The 20,214-nt window shown below is 38.7% G+C and overlaps 1 protein-coding gene across 1 annotated transcript in view; it reads left to right on the top strand.

Moving 5' to 3' along the window:
* Positions 1 to 20,214, top strand: part of kalrna (kalirin RhoGEF kinase a) — a 222,388-nt gene that overhangs the window by 83,027 nt on the left and 119,147 nt on the right. Inside the window, exons 15-23 of the mRNA XM_088352822.1 lie at positions 2,455 to 2,646; positions 4,023 to 4,192; positions 6,062 to 6,236; positions 9,016 to 9,274; positions 12,702 to 12,868; positions 17,305 to 17,424; positions 17,691 to 17,759; positions 19,525 to 19,674; positions 19,748 to 19,897. Coding sequence (XP_088208948.1) covers positions 2,455 to 2,646; positions 4,023 to 4,192; positions 6,062 to 6,236; positions 9,016 to 9,274; positions 12,702 to 12,868; positions 17,305 to 17,424; positions 17,691 to 17,759; positions 19,525 to 19,674; positions 19,748 to 19,897 — 1,452 coding nt within the window. The remainder of the gene's footprint in view (positions 1 to 2,454; positions 2,647 to 4,022; positions 4,193 to 6,061; positions 6,237 to 9,015; positions 9,275 to 12,701; positions 12,869 to 17,304; positions 17,425 to 17,690; positions 17,760 to 19,524; positions 19,675 to 19,747; positions 19,898 to 20,214) is intronic.

Genomic DNA, 20,214 nt, shown 5'->3' with positions numbered 1-20,214 from the left:
CACCAAAATCCGACAGTTTTTACAATTCCCACCCAAAATACACATACTGTATCAAAATGCATGAACACCTTTGTAGTTAATTTTACATGTTATACAACAGTTTACCGTTATGTGTTATGTGTTGTTACCTTATCTGCAGTTTAGTTAACATAACACTGAAAATACTCTTATTACGTTAATAAATGAAATAATCTGACATCCTCTACATGAGTCAGTGTGGCTCAGAATCTGTTTATCTGTGTCTTCATCCATTTTCAATGAACCTGCATCGGATCTTTTTTGACTAGTCTTAGCCAAGCTAGGGAGTGAGCAGGGTTTGGTGTTTACAAGGAGAATCCTCCAAACGCAAGTCCGAAATAGTGCTCCAAAAAAGAGTAGTAAGCCACATAGTAAGCGGGTGCGATGTCCACTTCCAGAGAAATGACTTCCAACCTGGGAATCCTCCAAACACAAGCCAAAAACAGTGCCCCAAAGATGTGTAACAAGCTAGAAAGTGAGCGGGGTGTCCCTTTTTAGGAGAACAACCTCATAACAGGGACTCCTCCAAATATAAGGCAAAAACAGTGCCCAAAAGCGGGTAAGAAGCCAGGGAGTGAGTGGGTTAGCTGTCCATTTCCAAAAGAATGATTCCAATCAGTTCCCAAAAGAGGGTAACAAGTCAGGGTGTGAGCAGGGTTGGGTTTTTACTTCCAGGAAAAAGACCTCCAAGCAGGGAATCCTCCAAACACAAGCCAAAAACACTTCCCAGAAGTGGGGTTACAAGCAAGGGTGTGAGCGGGGTATGGGGTCTGCTTCCAGGAAAAGAACCAAAATGCAGGGAATCCTCCACACACAGGCCAAAAACACTGTCCCAAAAGTGGGTAATGCACAATAGTCCGGTAAAAGAGAGTGAAACTTCTCCTTAAATGCCTCATGAAGTCATCGATCATCAGAAGCGTGTTAATTGTAACCTATTATGCGAGTTCCTCCCCAGGCACTGGGAGTGCCACCAAAATAAAGTCGTCTAGACGCCAAATAAGTCGATTTCATCAAACACGCTATAAAACTCTCAGGAATAAATCATGACAGATCAACAATTTTTTGATTACAAGCTAGCACTTTGGCAATTAAATTATAATTATAAATCTGTTGGTGCGGTGCTGTCCATCAGTAAGCGTAGCCAGACGGCAATGGTAGCCTGGTGTGGTTCAGTTCATCACTGGCGTGATGAGACAAGCGTAGGTACGGTATTTGTAGCCTGGTGTGGTTCTGTCCGTCATGGATGTGGAGAGACGGGTGCAGGTCAGTTTATCAGGCGGCTTAGGTAGTCCAACAATCCGAGAAAGTAGCAGTATCTCAGGAGGTAGAGCGCTCGTCTTGGGATCAAAGGATCCCAGTTCGAATCCCGGCTTGTCCGTGTTACATGTCGAAGTGTCCTTGGGTAAGACACTGAACCCCTAATACCCCCAATAAGCAGGTTAGCGTCTTACATGGCTGCAATACAAGGCCGCTATTGGGAAATGTGAAGCAGGCGGCAGTAGCCCAGGAGGTAGAGCGATCGTTTTAGGATTAAGGGATCCCAGTTCGAATCCCGGCTTCTCCGTGTTACATGCCGAAGTGTCCTTGGGTAAGACACTGAATCCCCAATACCCCCAATAAGCAGGTTAGCGCCTTACATGGCTGCACAGATCACGGCCGCTATTGGGAAATGTGAAGCACAATGTAAAGCGCTTTGGGAAGTCATTGACTTGAAAAGCGCTATATAAATGCAGATCATTTCATTTCATTACAACTCGCTCGCTCAGGCACACCAAGGGACAATTTGGACCGGCCAATTAACCTGACGTGCATGTTTTTGGAATGTGGGAGGAGACCCGATTGCCCGGAGGAAACCCACGCAAGCATGGGGAGAACATGCAAACTCCTCACAGGAAGGCTGTTAGCTGGATTGGAGCCCATGACCTCAGAACTGTGCGCACACGCTAACCACTGCGCCGCCGTGCCGCCCATTTAACATACCATCTATCAATAATATTGACCTTTAATGTTTTTGCTGCCATTTAGATTGATATTTATTGTTTTTTTAAGGACATTGTTTATTTTGAACACCTCCAAGTAGTAAAACAAACTTCAGGGAAAAAAAAATCATTTTAATAATAAGCAAAAGTAAATTAATTATAATATGAATGTACATTTTTAAAAAACACTCATCGGTTGAGGAAATTAATTTGGTTTGACTTAAAATGAAGCTCTCCCAGAGGGAGCTTACATAATTGTTTTGCCGCTACGGGTACTCCCAAAAAACAAAAACTTTGTGAAAGGCCGGTAAAACATAAGAAAGTGCTGCAGCTTGAGTCTCTGGCAATAATAGCCAAAATAACAAACTACCATCCTAAGCAATCTCCTTTGCAGAAGTACAATATTGAAAACAAAACAAACTTATCATTAAGCAATGGTTATATGTTTTCCTTGCAGAACACATACACTAATGCTGACAAGCTCTTGGAGGCGGCCGAGCAGCTAGCTCAGACGGGCGAGTGTGACCCTGAAGAAATTTACAAGGCGGCGCGTCACCTGGAAGTACGAATACAGGACTTTGTGCGGCGAGTAGAGCACAGAAAACTGCTGCTTGACATGTCTGTGTCCTTCCACACACACACTAAAGAGGTAATGTGATACACTTAAACATCACTATTACTGGGTGTGCTACTAAAAACAAAACAAAAAACAAGTCATAGTTACTGGTTACTTCATTTAAAAAGTAATTTTGTTACCCTGCAGATGACTGACACCCAAAGTAGAGTGCTGCTCTGAAAGTAGTCACAAATTACCGTATAAACTTACATTGAAGCTGACCCCCAAAAACTGCTTAAAAATTGCCACATAATAAAATAATTCGAAAAATACAGGTATAACAACATGTGAAAGCGGTGAAACCTTTTCATTCACTGTGTAATATTGAGAACTTGCAAACAAACACTTTACCGAGATACCCTTTATCCATCTTGTCTTTTGTCTTTCAAACAACTTGAAGATTTTCTTTTCCAGTTATGGGTACATTCCAAAATTTTATCTTGTATTTTTCAGGCATGGTGTATTGCACAAATAATCTTGTGAACAAAATGACAAATATTCAGCACTCTTTTACTGTAAGTTGGGTGCTTACGTTTCCCCTATTGATTTTGTTGTCCTTGTACAAGCCATGCCCATGCGCTGCGTACCATTCGCTACTTGTGACAAACAAGCAAAAAAGTGCATATAAACGTATTTCAGTATTTTATTCCGTTGCAATTATGGCTTAGATGCGAGTAAATATCGAAAGGTGAATATCAGTAGGGAAAATATCAGTAGGGAGGAATTCAGCGTTCCCAAAACTCTGCTTGAGATGGCGCCACCGTTACTGTATTCACTCATACTGTGTAAGTACATAAAAACGTTCCCACAGTTTTTAACATTGTGTTCAATGTTGTGTTCTTTGCGGACTGAGTGTGTAATAAAACATTGTGTGCGAGGAGGAACAGTAAAGGATCAAAGGACGTTATAATTCATGATTTACGTTTAATTAGTGAAGTAATGCACCATATTGTGACAACGGTTGAGTTACAAAATGTTAGTAATTAATGCGTTACATTACTCTTTTCTAAGAAATGTAATTGTGTTCCAGGAAGATGTTCTTTTATCACACCACACACCCAACACTGCCTATCATTATCATTGAAAATATTGTAATGATTATCAGTTTCAGATGTTTTATTTGCACGGCTGACCTAGTATAGAGTAAACCCTTTCAATTTTCCTCATGATTACCACCACAACCACTCCTAGTTGTGGGCATTGGTTGACTGTTAAAGATATTAAATAGAATACATTGCATATAATTTTTCCATTTCTACCGATGATCAGAATCCCTCTGCCTACTCATTCAAATTCCCCAAATATTGTGTTACATCACCTGCGCTTACACTTTAGACCAGTGGTTCTCAATTATTTTCTGGCGCGCCCCCGCTCGGAAGAATAAATTTTTGTTTTTTGTTGTGGTCAAGCTGTGGTCTTGGATGGAAGAGCTCCAGAAACAGCTGCTGGATGACGTTAGCTGTGACTCTGTAGATTCTGTGCAAACACTCATTCAGCAATTCCAGCAGCAACAGACAGCCACCTTGGAAGCTACACTCAATGTCATCAAGGAAGGGGAGGAGCTCATGCAGCAGCTCAGGTAATGCAAATTTTCAAATTAATGTATTCACATGAAATAGAATTTGTCTGAATATGCAAAATAGAGAAAAGCGTTTTAATTTTTAGACCGGATAGGGTTCAAAGTTTGGCAGAGGGGCTTGCCAAAAAATGATTTGATTTTTGTTATCTGGTGATACAGTCTTGCTATGGATAGCTCGATGATACATGAGAAAGAAAGATAATGCTGGCCTATCTAATTATTTTTATATGCATTTATATTTGTATTCAGAAATTTAAATGTATGTGTTTTAGTTCATCTTTATAAATTTTTTTGATTTGAGAAAACTAGTTTTGAAACAGTCAGAATAGAAGTAAAGTACCCACTTTTAGGCACTTAATTTTATAAATGGCATTTAAAAAAAAGTGTTTGCATGATATTTGATACAAGCCTGTACAAATGGAATACAAAAACACCAAAGAACACTAGACACAAAGTACTTTTTTTACCAGCATATGCATTGTCATTTTTTTTAATTATTTTATTGGGCTGGCTGGATTCAAAAACCTTGGTGGGCCGTAATTGTCACGCGGGCCATAGTTTTCTCATCCCAGATGTGGCCATACAAAAGTATTCTTTACAATAATATGTAGTTATGATTTTTATTTACTGTATGTGCATATACATTCTAAATAAAACATTCTGCTAATATAAGAATCAAGGGTCAAACATATAGAGTTGCAAAATGTCCCTTTAGAAAACGTGCTGGATAGTGATGAATACAATAAATACATGAAATGTTACCAAACAAAGAATTATTGTGCATATTTTCCTTTATATGCTTTATTTTTAAAACTTGTTTATGGCATGTGAAATTGTCACCGCATTTTTTAGGACGTCCATAAAAATATGGTATTTCAAAAAGAGATTTGCACAAGCATAGGAGTGACATATTTAATAGAGTGGGAGCAAAACTGAGTTTGGTAGTGATTTAAATGTAGATAAAAAATTAATAATTTTCTTTTTAAGTCTTCAAAAGGGTAGCATGGTAAAACACATAGATAAACAAATTGAATTCCTAATTATCTGTTTGAAAACTGTGCCAAATATCTATCAAACGTTGTATGTTCACTATCTTTACTTTCAGAGACATTTTCCATTACGTGTGGCTCCTCAGAAATGATGCTAACTTTTGCTTGAACAAAAGTGCTACCAGACACATTAACCCAAGTGTCTACAGTTCACCAAAAATGATTGCAAACTCAGAGTTCATTTGCTTCTTTTGTTTGTTTTTTAACAAAAGGCACTCTGCTCATAGGAGGAGGGGAGAAAATGATAAACCAAAACAACAGTTTGCAAAAACACTCGGCTGGCTGGATAGAAAGAGTCCTGAGTGGGGCACAAACAGGCGCCAAGGGATCTGTCAAGAAACCACTCGAATTGGTGTGGAAGTACAGTGCAGAAACACTGATTTTTATAGCAAACTTGAGCTCTGTCAAGCAAGGAAAATCGTAGGCAGCAGGGATACTGGTCAATAGCCGGGACGGTAGAGCAAGGGCGGTATCGAGTCCAGAAAAGAGGTCAGCAACAGGTATCAGGCAGGAAACAGGGCAAAACAGGTCGGTGGTCGGGATGACAGAGCAGGGTACAAACGGGTCCAGAAACAGGACGGCAACAGGTATCAGGCAGGAGAAAACAGGGCAGGAAAATGTCGGAAGGTATGAGCTTGCCTAGCTGGGAGCATAGGTTCGCAAACGGTCTGACGGCTTCCTCTTGGAAGCCGGGGGTTTAAAAAGAGTCTCTGAGCCAATCAGCGCTCAGGGCTGTTGGCACCAATTGGGCAGTCACAGGTGCCCTGAATCAGCAATCATGAGAAATTGTTTTTTTAATGTAGCAATTTGTCTCTTCCAGAGATGCTGCAATGTCAACAAATAAGACGCCGCACTGTAGTTCCATTGCTCATATCCAGGGGGTGCTGCAGCAGCTGGATGAAGCCCAAGGCCAAATGGAGGAGCTGTTCCACGAGCGCAAAATCAAACTTGACATTTTCCTCCAGCTACGTGTCTTTGAGCAGTACACTGTAGAGGTACCCTTTCACCCTTTAACCTAGAGATTTTCATTAACTGTCGCAATTCAGTTTGAGTGACTTCATTTATACACATATCCATGATCAAAGCCGCTTTGATCAATTTCTGCAGTGCAATAAGATAGATCTAAACAATAATAATTGAATGTCATTTTATGTTTGATTAAATATTAAAAACCCTCCCATCTCTGATTAAATTTTCATCTAAAAATAAATTACAACCCCAAAAGTGAAACAAAAGTGTTTCATAGCAGATGGGCAGACAGTTTGACACTGGGTACCTTTACATGCAGGGAATACTTCGATTAAAAATAGAATTCTGATTTTGGATCCCAATCACCCGTTTCAATTACTAGTGATAAACGAACAATCCCGTATAAATTGCGTGTGCGAATAAACCAATTGCAAGGGGGAGAACACAATTAACATCATGCAAATAGACCGTCATACTCGTCTCTAATGTTTGACATAAAAAAAAAAAAAATCATTCATGTTACTAACCACAATCAATGAAGCGTTGCACTTGTTTCCTCCTCGCTGCAAAAATGCGCCCTGTTGCTGTATGTCATGTGTTTACCACTTGTGCTTATACGTTGCTTGCTATGTTCAGCGACTTAACTAAAACTTTAAACAGGTGGATACAAATTTAGCCCTGGGGACAGAAAATAAAGCAGAAAAGAGAAAGAAATCAACAAATACACTTGAGGCTGGTTTAGCTGCATGGATAGATTTAGAGTGTCTCATTTGTCTATGTACTACAAGTCCAGAGAGAAAAAAAAAACATGAGGGTAAAACCTGAATGGAATGGACAAATAGAGTCGGAATCGTTGAATGAAAAGTCAAACTAAGCACTTTCGATCGGAGTGAGATCACTATCAGAATTCTGTGTGCTTATCATAACCACAATAGTTGCAATTTTCCGTTTATAATAAAGTAACAATATACTGAATATTGATTCAAAGTATTAAGTATAACTATCACATGCATATAACACAGTCTTGATGAATTAACTGGAGTGAACCACAAACAGTAAGAATCATATATATACCGTAAATTCCGGACTATAGAGCGCACCTGATTAGAAGCCGCACCCACCACATTTTAAGAGGAAAAACGATTTTGTACTTACACAAGCCGCACGCGCCCACATTAAAAAATGTGACACAAACAAAAAATTAACCCAAACCCAACTTTAAGTCCCGCGATTGAAACTAAATATCCTTCATTAAGGTCCACAATCCAGAAATCACAGCCGGCAAAATGAACGGAAAATGATACCGGTACTTAAGGTTTGATGCAGACCTGCAGAGTCCGGGTCCCGTTGAAAGTAATCCAAGGAAAAAAGTGTATATTTCCAAAATTAAGGGTGGGGAAAAATATATATCCACTAAATATATATCTCCTGACGGACAGACCTTTTCGTTTCATAAATCTAAGACACCACGACGGTCCAGTCTTCTAGAAGGTCTTCCAGTTCGGGCCACCTAGTTTAATTACATCGAAAAGCTTTTTTCGCCTTTTTACATTTCTCCAGTTCTTCCCGCTGCCGTTTCCAGCGTCTCACCATCGATTCGTTTATGCCAAGTTTACGTGCAGTAGCTCTGTGTCCTTCTTTATCGGACTGCTCGATTGCTTTTAGCTTGAAAGCTGCGTCATGTGCCTTTTTTTTTGCATTTTGCATGATGAGGGTATGTTTACGCTGATTTAATTTATGCACAAGCCAAGAAGTTGCAGTCTTCCTCGGCGCATATATTCCAGCGGTCTAAATCTTACCTTTTGTACTCGAGCGCCGCTGGCGGCCGTTAGAAAAATTGCATTAATTGGCCGCATCACTGAATAAGCCGCAGGGTTGAAAGTTTGGGAAAAAAGTAGCGGCTTATAGTCCGGAATTTACGGTATATATATATATATATATATATATATATATATATATCATCCCATCTCATTAGCCGTACCGCTTATCCTCTTTAGGGTCGCGGGGGGGCTGGAGCCCATCCCAGCCATCTCCGGGCAGTGGGCAGGGGACACCCCCAACTGGTTGCCAGCCAATCGCAGTATATTATATATATATATATATATATATATATATATATATATATATATATATATATATATATATATATGTGTGTAAATAATACAATTTAAAAACTATTGACAAGATTACATTCTTCTTTACTTTTTGGGCTTGACTATATAAGCCTGCTGAGGTAAAGTCCAAATCTGACATAAATTCTCAGTATTCATTAAAACATTTTTTTAGATATTGGTTTAAGAAGTTAATTTATTGCGCTTTTTCCCTCAAAATGAGTGTAATATCTTTTAACGAAATATCATATCATTATTTTTTGAACAGCAGTTTTGATTAAGTTTACAAATTAGTAGAAATATAATTGTCTTTTTTGTCATTGAATACAAGGTAGTGTACATTGTACACAATAATATGTTGCTGCATATAGTGGTAACAACGTAATGAACATTGTTTGAAATAAAATAAGACATGGCACTCCAAGGTAAACACAAAATCAAGACTTAAAAGAGAAAAACAAGATAAAAGAAGGATACCTATGTAAATTACAAGGTAGTGCTTGGAGACTAGCTTAAAATGTAAAGCTGGAGAGCCAATAACCGCTCCACCTGAGCGCGCTACCATCTGCAGCATCTTGCAGCCATGTTCGTTTTATGAAGTCATTATACATTTTTAGTCAAAACAGCAATTTTTAACCATCCCTTTTAGTCATATTTGGATGATTGGGATTCAATGAAAGTTCTATTTGCTCAGGTAACAGCTGAGTTAGATGCCTGGAATGAGGACCTGTCCCGGCAGTTGAACGACGCTGGACGCTCTAGCAGCAGCAGCAATAGCGGCGGTAGTGGCGGATGCGGCAGCGCGTCCTCAGGCGGAACGGAGGACATCGGGCTGGCAGAACAAAGGCTGAAGAGGCACGCGGAGAGAAAGGCGGCCATGAACAACATGACCTATGAAGTCATGCAACAGGGCCAAGACTTGCACCAGTACATCATGGAAGTACAGGCCTCAGGTAAACCTGTTATGTAGCATTACATATGCATTATCGATCAATTTTCATTTTGAACATTAGGGATGCTTACCTGTTGGGAATAGTCTGATTGAGATTGGAATTGGGATTGGTGTATTTTGTACAAGTCAAAGTAATCAATTTAGGTTGGGGTAAAGAGCAGTTCACAATTATTATTACCCACAAATAAAAATACTGGGATCAGGCTATTAATGGGGGGAGGGCTAATTTGAGAGATTGGGGTCAGAAGCCCTTAGTTTCCCCTTATGGCCCGACCATAGCGACGTGTACGCAGTAATCCCTAATTTGTGTAAAGTTCTTATTTGAAAAAGGAGCTAGAATAGTCAAAATCTACAAAGTAGAAACATGTATTCTTTTCTTAAATCCTCCATTATACTTTGAAACCATAAAAACAAACCCTATTTACATTTACAAGCATTTCTTTAACAAATGAAAGTGCTGTACTTTTTTTAACAAATAACTTTAGAAAACGTGTTGGATAGTGATGAATACATTAAATACATGAAATGTTACCAAACAAAGATTTATTGTGCATATTTTCATTATAATTTGAAAAATAATCTTGCTGCTATATTGCACTACAGATAACACACAGGGTCAGGGACACTATGCTTATGATAGCAAAATCACAAATATCCCATCTCAAAATATCCACGGTTACCGTATCCCTTAATTGCCTGGGTCGTCGCGGCACCACTCCGAGGGAGAGTCGTGATAGGAGGGAAATCAAGGCAAGTGATTGCAGCAGTGAGGAGGAAAATTGCACCTGGAAGTGAGTGTTCCAAATAAGATAAAGTGGAGAGAGATGGTAGAGAGGTGCGATAGAGAGATCGAGAGAAGGAACATCCAGAAAAACAGAAATGTGACAGAAAGAAGCCAAGCAAAAGAGACATGATTAAGAAAATATAGAATGATTCTACATTTTACTTTTTATAAGAAAATAATGATTTCTCACTTTAATTAATTAGCTGTAGTGGTTTCTTTTTCGCACCAAAAGTGTATTTTGTTGCGTCGTCTGTGTTTACAGGTTTGCTTGTACATTACTTTACGGAAGCATGGACTTAAACTTCAATCAATATTTAACTTTATAAACTTGAGACATTGTTTGACGAACGTTGAAAGCTATTCAACAAGGGAAGGTTTTTTTCCCTGCAATGACCTATTGAAAAACGCAAATCTTCCGTTTCCTAATTACTGTTTTTTTTTCTTCATCTCCATTTTCTTTTTTTCTGTGCTCCATTGACGGCATGTTATAATTTCCCACCGTGAGTAATGGGTCCCAGCCACTGTTTCTACAAGCTTTCAATGCTTTCAGCAGTTTGGTTTTCACTCCAGCTTCCTGTAATAGAGTTCCATTTTTTCCATAAACTCCCTTGTCACTCGTAACCTCCTACTCCAAATATACATCAACAGCAGATCTATCATGTCTTCTTTTGTCCACCCCCTTAAAACAATTCTGACAATGACCTTTTTTGAGTCAGAGTTTTGGACCTTCTTTATGTCAGTATGTGTTTGCATTGTGAGAATGAAGGTTCAGCTACTGCTCATATTTATTTCTCGACTGTCCTACTTTGTTTTTTCTGATCTATTCCATGCTTTTGAGATATTTAAGTAGGAATAGGCGTGTACTGATATCAGGTTTTAGTGTTGATAACAACCTTTTTTAAAGTATTGATACTCGCAAACTTGTTTTCAACCTTATAAACAGCCTTCAATCCATTCACCTGTCTGCCCATCTTTGTTAGGCTTCTGGGGGTGCTGATATAAATGAATAAATGTTTTGTATATTCAAAGCCTCAGAAGGGAAGCAAACTGACAGGGATTGTATTTACTGTCATTTTACAGTCCAATGCGATATGTCGGGTGCAGCTGTTTTTACCATAATCTCAACACCAATTTTTACTTACTTATTACTTGCTTACAACACATGTCTGGTCATTGGCTGTACTGTACTGCAGGTTTTTTTGGTAAGGATACATTTAGCTTTTTATAGCCAATGTGACTGGAGTTTGTTGTGTCTTTATCCCAGGCAGTTTTCTATATTGGGCAGGAACATGTTTTTTGGGGTAGAAAAAAAACTGATAGGAAATCTGATAGAAACAAGGCAAGCTATAGCACTGGGGTGGGCAAACTTTTAACATGGCCTTCCTCATTGGGCTCAAACACTTGGCTGAGGGGCTGGCCCAGGAGGAAACAAATAAATTGACTTTTTGTATCTGCAGATACAGAATCCCAAATACCATACCAAGGCAATACAAAAATAATAAATAAATTGTATTTCTAATCAATTATTCACAATTTTTTAAATAAAAAAATATTAAAAGTTTAAAGTTTAGTAAACATTCAAAATAAGGAGAGAAGACAACAATGGATTTCAAACTTTTAAGAAGAACAGGGAACCTCAGACTTCCGTGATAAATTCCAACCTGTTCTCAAAGGCCCTCCGCTGAGCCTTTTTGATTAAATCTCCTTGATTACAAAAGTAGAAGGATTTTCCGAAAAACCTCGCAGAAGGGAATTCCAATAAATGGTATGAATATCAAAGAACAACAACATGATTGGCTTATAGGGACAATGATTTAAACAAATCATAATAGTCAAAACTATGAACAACAGTACACAATTGAAGTCAAAAGCTTTCCAATATTTAAAACAGAATATACTTATCAATATACATGTTATATATCATCTAATGTGGGTTTACCATTTTATAAAATTGGTTTTAACACACTCCAAATTAAAGCAATACATGGTGTCCCTTTTTCTGTCACGATTCTGTCACTTGCCTGCTTATTGCCCTTACCTGTGCTCACTCTTTCTGACGCAGCTGCCACTCATTCCTTAATTATCCCTCTCCCTATTTAAGCTCTTCATTCTCGTTCAATCCTGGTCACTCCGTCAGCGAACTGCAGCGCATGCAAGGCAAGCAGTTTTGACTATGGCTCCCGTTTTGATCCCGACCTGTTTCTGTATCCTGCCTGATTCCGTTCCCTGTTTCTTGTATCCATCCCCAACCACGCTTCGTTCTCCTGTCCCGGCTACCCGACTTGTTCCGATCTCTGATCTTTTCCTCGTACCTAATGTGGTCCGCCCTAAACGGCTCTGCTAAAAGTTGTATAAAGGCAAAAAGTCACAGTGGAAAATAAAGCACAAAAGTTCTGAGCTCAGTTGGACATTGTAAACACATACTTAATAGAAAAAATATTTAACTTTCAACTTTTTTCGAGGCACCTCAAACGACGCATCCCATCTTTAAAACAATAAAAAACACAGTGAAAAATGTGAATACATTTAATTTTGTTATCACAGAGAGTTGTGACCTCACAATCACACTGATCAAAAACCTATTGGGTACAATATGTAACATGGGGGAAAAAAAATCATTGATTTCAACAATTGTGCCTTATAGGCATTGAGCTGACGGGGGAGAAAGACATGGACTTGGCCTCTCAGGTTCAGGAGCTGTTGGAGTTCCTGCACGAGAAGCAGCAGGAAGTGGAGCTCAGCGCCCAGCACACGCATGCTAGACTGGAGCAAAGCCTTCAATTGCGCCACTTGCAGGCTGAGGTCAAACAGGTACATGGATTTCTTGATTGGTAGCACTAGTGAATGATGCTACAAAGAAAAAGTATCTCTCTTACCGTATGTATTCGTGTTTAACATGGACTTGTGTATATTTTTGATTAGAAATTGGTATAAAATGTTGTTTTGCAGCCAAAACGGGAATGGAACCCGAATTGCAGTTGTGGTATAGATGACATATGAAAAGGCAGTCTCGTATCACACAATCTTTAGTAAGTACCAGAGACAAGTGTTAAGATTGTTGTGTGTTTCATATGTTACAATGACAATCAAATCTAATTTATTATTCTATTATATGTTAAGCATTGTAAATCACATTGCCATTGTAACCTGTGAAATACACCAAAACATTAACATTCGCCTCTGGTATCGCAACTAAAGGTAGTGTGGTAGTGTAATAAAAACACGATGCCTTTTCATGTGTCATCTATATTACTGATGGTCCAGTGGTTAGATTTTGTCTCTCTCTCTCCCGTTACAAAGGTACAAATACTGATACAAGTAATGTTTTCGATAATAAGTTACAACCTCGAGTATAACACGCGCCCAAACATATTTTTTAGAAGAGTGTGTTATACATAAATAAATACTGTATTTGCACTTTGCCTTTCAAGAGTTGCTTTGGCTCTAATAATATAGGACTTGTGCTGATAGGAAGGACACTCCTTTTTCAGATAGAGGCAACTGAATTATTAAACTTATTTTATAGCGAAGTGCTCATAAACCTGCAACTTTATCACAGCTTAGTTTTGACACAGGTCTGCAAAATGAAGTTTAAACATCATAAGAGGGTGTTTCTTTTGTAAACACAGACTGAGTGTGGAGTCATTAAATAGTGTATGCTGCACATTTCCACCAAATGTTCTAATGCTAATTTAAAGATAGGAGTCTTGTCTAACTTCTGAGTGGTGGAATCTCACGCTTCCTTTGTTGAGTTTGCATGTTTTCCTTGTGCTTCTTTGGTTTCATACCATATTCCAAAGAACATTCATATCAGTGCTCACTGAGCAACGCTATCCAACTCCTTCCATGATGTGTGTAGTCTGGCGTTCTCTTTTTTATTTGCCGGAACTCAAACTTGTATTTTCTGCACAAAACAGACACGGCTACACCACAGAATTAATTAGATTATGCCCAATTCCAAATGCTCACAGTGTATACTGTGAATTACAAAGGCAAAACTCAAAATGTGAAATACTTTAAATTAACATGAGCAAAATGTGTCTTGGGATAGTCTTTCTGTAAAAGACATTACTTGGCATCACATAATACATACAACCTTTATGTTTCGGCGTTAATAGGGCCTTTACAGATGTGCTCTTAGCTACAGTAAAGTCAAGTCACATGTACTGTATATATATTGCCCTTAATCACCAAAAGTATCAGAGGGCTGAAACCTACATGAGGGCAGCAAAAAATTAAAAAAAAAAACTCAGCATGAGGAATATTAATAATACCAGGCTTCAATGGATGTTGCAAGGGCATAAGCAAACAATAAACCATTAACAACGACAATAATTAAATATATATAATAACGAAGATACTGCAACAAGGCCTGTTGATAGCATCGGCAAGCTTCCAGTCTCAAAATCCTGACATGAGGTTCTAGATGACAAGATACATCAGGTTAAGGCACCGGTCCAATGGCTCAGAATTCATCCATCGTCCATCTCCCTTTAGGACAACCGAACAAAAGTTAAAACATCAGTGCTGAACTAGCGATTATTTATTTCCAGTGCTAGTCAGCCCTCTTTGCTACCAGATATTGTGAATTGTCCTTAGTTTACGAGCCAGGTTTATAGCAAACAAGCCTTAATGATCCAGCGTTGACAGGCCAATAGATGATTGGATTTAGCTGCCTACAGTGGTCGGTAGTTGGAAGCTGCAGTACCCAGAGGGTGTTTGAGACCCCAAGTAAGCAGACCACACAAAAGCAAATCTTTATTGATTTTGTTGGTATTTGTCGGGGGTGCCTTGACATGAAACCTAGCTAAAGACTCTTGCGGAGGTCTAAAATACAACTGTGTACATTTTCATGAAAAATTGGTTCATCCATTTCATAACACACACACACACACACACACACACACACACACACACACACATGTATGAAATCTGGATTTATAAAGTAGTTTAGATTAGAAAATAGAATTTTTTTTTAATGAAAACAAGAAAAAATTGAAAACAATAAAATTCAAGCAACGCTCATACTTGTACTGACGATGTTGATGGTTCCTTGGTTATTAGTGCCATCTCCTGGACATTTGCAATAAGAGCAGGTTACTGTGTGGTTTCTACATTGTTTAAGAACCTTTTCGACTTGAAAATGGTGCTCTTAAAGGCTATTCCAAAAACAATATCAAAATCTGAAAATTATCTTTATTCGTTCCAAACAAGAGTGATGTTTTGACATGGACAAAGGGGACAAGTCCCGAATATAGGTAAGATCTGCCCGACCCAAATTTCAGGTCAGCCTTAAATTTTTTTGACTAACCACACGTCATTATTCTTCGTTGTTTATCGGTCTCCAGTTTTCAAGCCGTCACAATGATAGACGGCATTTTAATTTCCCCTGAACTCTTAATAAAATAAAATAAAATATGTAAAATTGGCGATTAATTGACCGTCCCAAATTGTCCCTTGATGTGAACGCGCGAGTGAGTTGTCTGTCTCTGTGTGCCCTGTGACTGGCTGGCAACCAGTTCAGGGTGTCCCCTGCCCACTGCCTGAAGATAGCTGGGATGGGCTCCAGCACCCCTGCTACCCTACTGAGGATAAGCTCAGGAAGTAGAGCGCTCGTCTTGGGATCAAAGGTCGCAGGTTCGTTTCCCGTATCCTCCGTGTTATATGTTGAAGTGTCCTTGGGCAAGAAACTGAATCCCTAATGCTCCCAATAAGCAGATAGGCGCCTTGCATGGCTGACTCCCAGTTGGTGTGTGAGTGTGTGTGTGAATGGGTAAGTGTGAAGCACATTGTAAAGCACTTTGGGAGGTCTTCATTGACTTGAAAAGCGCTAAATAATTGCAGACCATTTATTTATTTATCCTCTGAACGTTCGTCTCCCGTTTTATTTGTTGATTATGCAGAAAGAGATGCGCTTCATAATGTTGTAAGCAGGGCGCGCTGGAGGTGTGAGTTTAAGTTTAAGTGATGAGTTCAAATGAGTCAAAGCCTCCCTAAAAACAACACGCTACAATAATTTGACAGTTCATTTCAGTGTAATATGCTTTATGTTAGAGCATACATGTGATATTCTGACGATTATTGTTTTGAATCGCTGGTTGGTTGCAATAAAAGCAACTCGTTTACGTGTCCATCATTCAGTAAGAAAATCTGGTATGTTTTAATATTTTCAGTTTGCTCAAAAGTGATTTGCAAGGTTCAAATTCTCTGTGCTTACTGTTTTATTACATGTTCCCCAAAAAATGAGAGGCAAAATCCTTTTAGTGACATTTGCCGGATTGAAGGGGTTGGGGCAATTGTCGGCATTTTTCCACACAACACAGGCAATATTGAAATTTTCAACACAGGCTTAGAGCGCCCTTTTGGGGTTTACTGTAAAGATAACATGTTAAATGATATACCCTGTGATAATGTGGCAATAATTTTATAGATGGTGAAATGAAATGAAATGATCTGCATTTATATAGCGCTTTTCAAGTCAATGAAGACTTCCCAAAGCGCTTTAAAATGTGCTTCACATTTACCCATTCACTTGCACTCACACACCAATAGAGGCCGTGCAACTATGCAAGGCGCCAACCTGTGTATTAGGGGCATTAGGGGTTCAGTGTCTTACCCAAGGACACTTCGACCTGTCACACGGAGGAGCCGGGATTCGAACCTGCGAACTGCGACAATTTGCATCCCTGGCCAAATTGTAAAAAAGCTGCGACTTATAGTTGGGAAAATACGGGTGTCGGTGGGGATCCACTCGATGGATTCCGTCCTCTTCTTGTGCAGCCCGTGGTCTGGCTCGACAGCAACTTCCAGCACTGTTGGACCCGCGGCGGGCATCCAGAATAGGCCTAAAACCCCCCTCCTCCAGTCATCACAAATAAAATATGAAATTTCAGGTTTGTCTCTGGCTTGGTCCTGCAAATCAGGTTAATTGGTCGGGCTTGGGCTGAATCTTTAAGGCCCTATCTTATCTCTAGTCTCGACCTCTATCAAGCAATCATTGTTTTGTCCCCACCAATATTATATGATCACTTAAAATATTTGCTTTGGCCCCACCAATGCCAAGACCAAACCCACCCCCTTGATTATAAAGCATTATTTTCAAATTTTGGAAGCTCTGTATTTTTTGTTGTATGTTTACCATTACAGTTAACCACTCGATATCTTGACAAATTAGTGTTGTATTCCGATATGATGAGTAAATACTGATAAATAACAAAAAAAACAACAATGTCCTTTGTACTCTTTAGGTACTCGGATGGATTCGTAACGGTGAGTCCATGCTAAATGCCAGCATGGTGAACGCCAGTTCATTGTCTGAAGCAGAGCAACTGCAAAGGGAACACGAACAGTTCCAGATGGCGATAGAGGTTTGTTCCTGTGTGCAAAAAGGCACACAACTGACACACATCACATGCACTGCCACTCTAACTGTACTTGAGCAATAATTGTTTCTGCATGTTTTCAACAGCAGCAGCTGTGCAATCTTTCAGACACCCACACAGTCCTTTGAACTCAAAACACACACCCACGCTAACATCTACATCACTCACGTTAGGGACACTTCAAGTATGTCCTTCTCTTTTTATGTTGATTCCTTAAATCATACCCCATCGTCCCCTCCTTTCTATTTTAGTCTCTTTTTCACGCAAACTCCCTCCAGAAGACCCACCAAAGTGCTCTGCAAGTCCAGCACAAAGCAGAGGTGAGGTTTGCTTCACTTTTTGAGATTTAAAGCATAATTTGAAGGCTTTGAAGTGAAAGATATTCAAACGACCAAATGAGAATGATCTCTGTGAAAAAAAGTATCTTTACTGATCGTGGTTAATAGACAATAATAAGGCCTTCATGCTAAAAAGCACGAGAAAGAACATAAACTACGGAGACTCGTAGTGCACAAAACGCACCATTTTACAGATTTTTTTGAAGTGTTTCCTTATCCGTATCTGCAAGATGATGGATAATCATGTCAGCTCCCTCTAGGTGAGGCTCATGTTGTGTAAAGTAAATGCTAATTTTGCAACCTATGATGTATTTCAACAAGGACATGTTTACATGATAGTTCATGTAAATTTATTTATTACTTAAATCAAATTAGTTTTTTTATGAATTATATTTTTTACCAATAGGAGACACTAATATTAATACACACTTTCCTTTTAAAAAAATGTACCGGAGATTATGGGAGTTTTTGACTGCTGAAAAGTCTGGAAGTTACTAGCACAGAAAGAAAGTTTCCCGCTTAATACAGCTGTGGATTGCCATGAGTCAGGCAGATAAAGAAAGAGAGCGGCTATCGCTCAGTCCATTCTTTTTATATGGATCAGTGACACTTGACCAGATCATGCCTCTTTGGGTGTGGTCTCAGATATCCGATATCACCAGTATCAGATGACGGTGTTTGATGTTGCTAAATTTGTTGAAAAGCCAAAGAAGTGGGTAATTTGCATAATTTTTTTGTACTTGAGAATGTCCTTCCAATCCACATAATTACGTATGGTGAGAACATTATTTTATCAATACATAGCCTTGGATGTTTTAATTACATTCAAAACTTAGCAGATTTCATTATAGAACATCGCGAATTGGTATGTCAGGGAACTATCCAAAAGGGGATTCAGTCATTCCATCCATTCCAAAAGAAAAGGAGGAATGTGGTAGTCATTTTTGTGCTGGGCTTATTTTCTTTACAATATACTCATACATTGCTAGAATCTTTGGCACTTTATCAGTTGTTGCACCGACAGAATTTGTTGCTTTTCTAAATAGTCCAACCAAAAAAAAAAAATTAAAAAAATGTATGTTTGCTCGCAGATTATCGTGCTAATTTTGTGTTTATATTTTCCACTTTTAATTATTTTGCTAGATATTTTTCTGAATGTACAAACTGGACTAACTGCAGTCTGGGGTGGTCAACTTTGAGGAAAAAAACAATAACAAAATAAAATTAGATTTTTTTTTTAACTATACTACAATAAGAATAATACTTGGAATAATCAAAAATATCGACCAGAATAGAAAATTAATTGCATTATATTTTTCCAATGGCTTTGGACTAAACTTCTTGCAGTGTGGAGCTGCCAGCATTGATGAAAGCATACACAAACAAAAATAGAATTTAAACTGTCTATACTGTTTGAAATGAACACATATGCCAAAAAAACAATAGCGATTTAGTTGGACTGATTTGATTATATACTATATTTTTAAATGAGATTATATTTTTATGCTTTTAAAAATATCTATTTTAAACCAGATCTTTTGAACAGAGGAAAACGATAAGTTAGAATAGTTATAATAAGTTAGAATAGGAAAAATACTATTTGAAATGAGCAAAATAATCTGCCGACAGAAAAAGAATCTTTGTTGTATATTCGAGATGAATTTAAATTGAATTGAATTACTTAAAAGTTCAGCGTAGTACACTACAAAAACTATTGCAAGTCTTAATTGTGCCTTTCTTGGTCCAGATGATGCTCCAGGCCGGTCACTATGACCCAGAGGCTATTCGTACCTGTGCTGAGAAAGTTGCCGTCCACTGGCAGCAATTGATGCTGAAGATGGAGGACCGCCTGAAGCTTGTCAACGCTTCGGTGGCCTTCTACAAGACATCTGAGCAGGTACATTTGCGTGATTTCTAGCATACTGCCCGCTTAATATGCAAATTTGTGTGAATGCTGTTGTCATGTTTAGGTTTGCAGCGTTTTGGAGAGTCTGGAGCAGGAATACCGACGAGATGAGGACTGGTGTGGGACTCATGAAAAAGTGGGAACGCAGGCTGAGAGTGACCACCTTGTGCCACTTATAAGCAAACATCTTGAACAGAAAGAAGCCTTTCTCAAGGTTATTCCACTCCTCACACTCCTCACATATGAGATTAATTTGTTCCCTTATCGTGCCTGTATCTAGAATTTCTCGTATTTTTAGGGAATTTTTACAACACAAAGTGACTGAAAACCAATGATGGTGTCCTGCGTTCCAAAAAGGACCGATGATAGTCAAAATCTGCCAAGAAGAAACCTTTATTCATTTATGCACTTATTTATCAAATACTTTAATAAACATTGAAACATAAAAACAAACCCTATATACAGGCTCACGCTTGCGCATTTGTTCAACAAATAAAAGTACTGTACTTTATAAATTTTTCATTTTAGGGG

This window comes from Urocampus carinirostris, chromosome 14 (assembly GCF_059441175.1).
Source record: "Urocampus carinirostris isolate Australia breed hairy pipefish chromosome 14, RoL_Ucar_1.0, whole genome shotgun sequence".
NCBI classification, from domain to species: Eukaryota; Metazoa; Chordata; class Actinopteri; order Syngnathiformes; family Syngnathidae; genus Urocampus; species Urocampus carinirostris.
Note: the sequence above shows the minus strand (reverse complement) of the source record. Positions and strands in the feature narration are given on the sequence as shown.